This window comes from Arctopsyche grandis, chromosome 11 (genome assembly GCF_051622035.1).
Source record: "Arctopsyche grandis isolate Sample6627 chromosome 11, ASM5162203v2, whole genome shotgun sequence".
NCBI classification, from domain to species: domain Eukaryota; kingdom Metazoa; phylum Arthropoda; class Insecta; order Trichoptera; family Hydropsychidae; genus Arctopsyche; species Arctopsyche grandis.
This window is the reverse complement of record NC_135365.1, coordinates 2493038-2497723: the sequence shown is the minus strand read 5'-3', so window position 1 is coordinate 2497723 and position 4686 is coordinate 2493038. Positions and strand designations below refer to the sequence as shown.

General features: G+C 33.5%; 1 protein-coding gene across 1 annotated transcript; it reads left to right on the top strand.

Moving 5' to 3' along the window:
- Positions 1 to 2430: 2430 nt before the first annotated feature.
- LOC143919165 (uncharacterized) lies at positions 2431 to 4449 on the top strand. The gene is made up of 4 exons (XM_077441364.1): positions 2431 to 2484; positions 2736 to 3176; positions 3242 to 3468; positions 3548 to 4449. The coding sequence occupies exons 1-4, from the start codon at positions 2463 to 2465 to the stop codon at positions 4022 to 4024; spliced, it is 1167 nt and encodes a 388-aa protein (XP_077297490.1). The 5' UTR covers positions 2431 to 2462; the 3' UTR covers positions 4025 to 4449.
- Positions 4450 to 4686: the final 237 nt, after the last annotated feature.

The window sequence follows — 4686 nt, the reverse complement described above, 5'->3', positions numbered from 1 at the left end:
TTACACTAAGCGAAATCTTCCCGAAGTTCCGACATACCTACCCTACGTATGCTTCTGATACTTTAGTTCCGAATTTCGCCTTATTAAACTCGCCAGAAAGATCCAACTCAATTTTAATAATTGCATCTGTGCACATCGAAAGGTTACTCGTCATCTGATGTGCAATCTATCATTCGTGAAGTCGAGAATTGCGTTTAAAGCAGCCATCCAGTTAATCTGTGGTTCAGTCTGTCTGGCGCTTGTCGATCGTTTGCACCAAACCCATTGTGTAAGTATTATAAGAAGGAATGATACCGGGTCTTTTTCTCTTGCTACACTTTCTATGGCTGCTTTTTAGCTCAATGTCTTTTGTGGAATACCAAAAGTTTCCAAGGATTGTTCTCAAGCGGGTGTAAATGCTGACCATTGTAAAAATAATAAAGATGTATCTCTTAGCAACCTTCTATCCGAAGGTAAATTGAAATTTCTATAAAGGTAAGGTCTATAATACATGTAAGTACATGTACACGTTATCGATTAGTCGTGAATAAGAGAATCAAATTCCAAAAGGGTAATTACTGCTATATCTCCTCTACGTGTGTTTAAGAATAGAATTGTAATTTTAGCTTATCTAGCAAGTTTCGTTCAATACAGAAAATTTTAAATTGCCATCAGTTAGTTGTGAACAAACTTATCCATAAAGAGCATAGATTATACTCGGTTGTTAGGCTCAATGTTTGATTTTTTAACATTGAAATAATTCACATGACTAATAAATATTGATTATTAAAACAATGTATTCATCGGTTGGTTGCAAGAAATGAAAGTGTTGCAGTTGTTGACTAATGAACCTTCAAATATTATTGAAGAATTTCAGTGCTTTTGATGATATTACTGATCAGCACTTATATTACAGCGTTCAAGTGGCTAATGACTATATATTGGTCAGCAGCTATAATGCTTTCACTATCTCAAATTAAAATAAAGAATTCAAATATAAATTTTCAGCTTGATACGTTCAGGGTTGTGGAAAAAATCGTCACAACACTTTTGACTTTTCTAAGAGGAAAAAATTCCGCTTTCAGTTTATTAAATTTAATGATTTCTTTTTTATTTTCTTTGCATAGATACAAGGATTATGCTTGAATACTAGTTCCGGTTGAGGTAAAAATATTATGGTATAAAATTTATAATTTCTATAACATGTAAAAAAAAATTCAGTCTGATTCAGTTAGCAGATTGGGAGATAATTTAATTCAAAAACTTAAAAACAGAGGACACCTATAAGGGAAAGTACCATTTTTGGTCAACTTGCAAACGATAAGAATTTCAGTAACCGATACTAAGTTTGAGTTCTAAAGAATGAACGGTGTTCAAAAAATTATCAAAATACACAGAAAGACACACACACACATTTTTTCTAGATCATGAAAACGTGATCAGTGATCGATTTTGAGTTCGAATCAGTCAAAATATCGAGATCAAATTTTTGCATGATCATAAAACTTTATCTACTGTTACTGGTTCGGCGATTACATTATGAAGTGAAACGACGGAATTGTTAAGGCACGACTATTTAATGTGATGGGCGGGAAGGAAGTAAAGCAACAGACCAAAATGACCAAGTTGGTCCCACTCGCAGGATGGTGAACGAAACGTAACCATGTTGTAGAGCTGCCACACTTCACACACGTCACTAAAATGTCAATTGCGGATCATCTGGCGCCCGAAAATTCCATCCATCGAGAGTTAATTACGCGAACTATCATACTGTTGCGTAGGGGTGGGTGGAGGATCCAAGTAAAAGGCCAAAGTCGTCTCACAGCATTTATTGATGATTAAGGAGATACACGCACTGGCAGTGCTCAGTCCAGAATGTCTTGATATCGCCCAAGTATCGCCTTATAAGGGATAGATCTCTCAGGACATCTTCAACGTCTAATTTGTTTGCCTATTGTTATGTCACGTATTCGGATATGTATTCCCACGACATTCGGTCTCACGGTACCGGTTCTGAGAACTCTACCGGAATGAGACGGCTACCCCCGCTAAGTGCATTCGGGGGGAGATAGTCTCGAAACCAATTATAACGGTCACAGTCTCTGAGATGCTACTCGGCCTAATCCGACGGCTCTTTTTAGTATACGTAACAATACTAACGAAAGCTCGAGTGCCAAATTCACGATTCACGATTTTCGTGGCAATAATAATCGTTTGTGCGATCAAAATGTAAGGAATTACCCGTTTTCCACAATGACTACGTACATAGATAAAGTAAAAAAATACGAGATAAAATTTGCTTAAGAAATTGAAAAGTCAAATTATATATTTGGTAAAATATATCGTATCAACGAGCTCACGTTAGATAAGCTAGTTTATAGATTTTAATTAATATGAATCGAAAAATAAATGACGTTTGTAAAAAGACGCGCGAGCATAAAAAGTGGTGCTAGGGCCAAAATTGAAGCGGCAATGCGTAAATCATGGAGGAAGTGAAGGAGCATGGTTTGTCAATATTTCTTATTTATTATTCTTCTACGGAAACTCAGCTGCTATTTTGCCAATTATTCGTCTATATTTAACGATTGAAAAGCCTTTCAACAATAGTTTTCGACCATTTTTCAATTATTCCGAAGTAGAAAATTGACCTTTGAAATGTTCATATAAAACAAATGAAAAACAATATTTTCATTTTGACAATTTGTATACAAACTATGAATGCTTAATAATAACATGTGGACATATTATATTTTCAGTTGCGAATCTGCTGCAAAAATGCCTTATTTCGACAGTCATTTGCATAATTAAATGTAAACCCAAACATATGTCGACGATAGATTTCTGCAAAAGCATCCAAACGAAAATCAAACAAGAAAACATCAACAATTTCAATACAGACGAAGGAATATTCACCGAAGAAATCCAAGACAATGAGTCCACTAATAACATACTGGCGGATCTTTGTAAGGAGATGACTATAGATGCCGAAGAAAGACCGTCTCAACTGATCACCAGCGAGGCTAAAGAAAGGACCAGAGTCAATTTAAAAATTATAAGCTCTATAAAAGAAATTAAAAGCGCAATATCAAATTTTAAAGGTCTACAAATATCCGAGTCTCAAATGTCTCAAGATTCTGCATACCAATCCGGAAGAGGACCATCTCAAACTTACTCAAATGAAGGCTACGTCGTAGAAAGTAAACGAACGAATTAATAAATAACACAAAAACAATTCAATTTATTTCTCATTGTTGTATTTCAGGAACTTTGAATAAAATAGACGAGTCATTGGAAGTCCTCGTTGACTTTCTGAGCAACATGTCGGATGATCCGTCTCAAAATCATTTATACAAATGCATATCTCACATCGTCAGCGAAATCATTGATATATTATTCGATCGGAATATTTATTTGCCGACGTTTAATAAAATTTCTGATATTATAGAAGAAAAAATTGACTGTATCATAAACACGTCTGATGATTATATGGTTTATATATATTTATTTTGTTTGTAATGTTTTATATTATGATTGCTGTTTGTTATTTTTAAGTTTTAATATATTTCAGGGTCTCGTTTGGAAAAGTAAATTGAAATCTTTGTACGCTTTGAACAAATCGCCAGTATTTATACAATATTCACTGGCAAAGTTGATGAAGAGCTTGGATGATTTGTTGCATCGTTTGAAAGTGTGCGATGAAGTCATTTTAGAGTTCGACAATCCGGAGTATGTCGATAGAACGTTTTTTGTTTTTCATTTGATCGAAGATTTGCTCGTCGAGTATTATTCCATTCGAAATAAGAGCGAGATGAATCAGGAAGTAGCGGTTGAAACTGAATTGGATACAGACAAGATCAAAAGCAGCAATGCTTTCAGTAAAAATTGGAACTTGCCGAGTGATACGTCGGATAAAAAAAATTGTATGGCAGAATTTGAGAATCGAATAATGGATGTATTGAATCAGGTCGTTTTAGATTGCGTCGATTCGTATCCACTGTTTTCTTTTTGGGCCTTGGAGTGTATTAAAATCAAAAATATAAAATGAAGTTATTCAATACATTTTAGTATACATATGTAGATTATTATAAGATAGTAAAAACCTTTCAAATACCACTCCCAAGTATACTTATACATATCTACTTTTGAACTTTCATAAGAATTTTTTGTTAAATAAAGCAAAATTTTGCAAATAAGATTCAATCAAAATGTAAAATAAAAATGAAAATTTCTATAATAGTCCCAAATTAAACATATTCGGTTCCATAAGTGGAAAATAATATACAGGAAGTCTATAAGAAGAAATAAAATGCATAAAAACTAATTTTTATAATATTAAAACACCAAGTTTGAGACAATATTATATTTATATGTATTCGATGTATACAAAATTTTCTTGCTTGTAGAATTAATTTTATGAATGTAATAAAACTATGTTTTTGTTCTTGGAATAAATACTTCATTTTATATTCAAAATGCATATATGAAAATATTACATACCCGGCGTCACCCAATCCAAAATTATTCGACAGTGGGTATAACTTTGTATTTAAATGGTCTTTAGATGCTGGGTGTATCCGTTATTATCTACATATGTAACTAGTGTTGTGCCTGATGAAATATCATCACTTGGGTTATGGCACATTAAGCTATTAAATTTTAAGAAATGTGTCGGTCCTGTGTTCGATCCGCATGCGGTCGAATTTTTTT

Excerpts from the sequence above, each read along its gene's own strand:
- LOC143919165 (XM_077441364.1), top strand. The coding sequence starts at position 2,463 with ATGGAGGAAGTGAAGGAGCATG. Across the intron at positions 3,177-3,241 it reads TGAAGGCTACGTCGTAGAAA|GAACTTTGAATAAAATAGAC; the intron begins GTAAACGAACGA and ends GTTGTATTTCAG. Across the intron at positions 3,469-3,547 it reads ACACGTCTGATGATTATATG|GGTCTCGTTTGGAAAAGTAA; the intron begins GTTTATATATAT and ends AATATATTTCAG.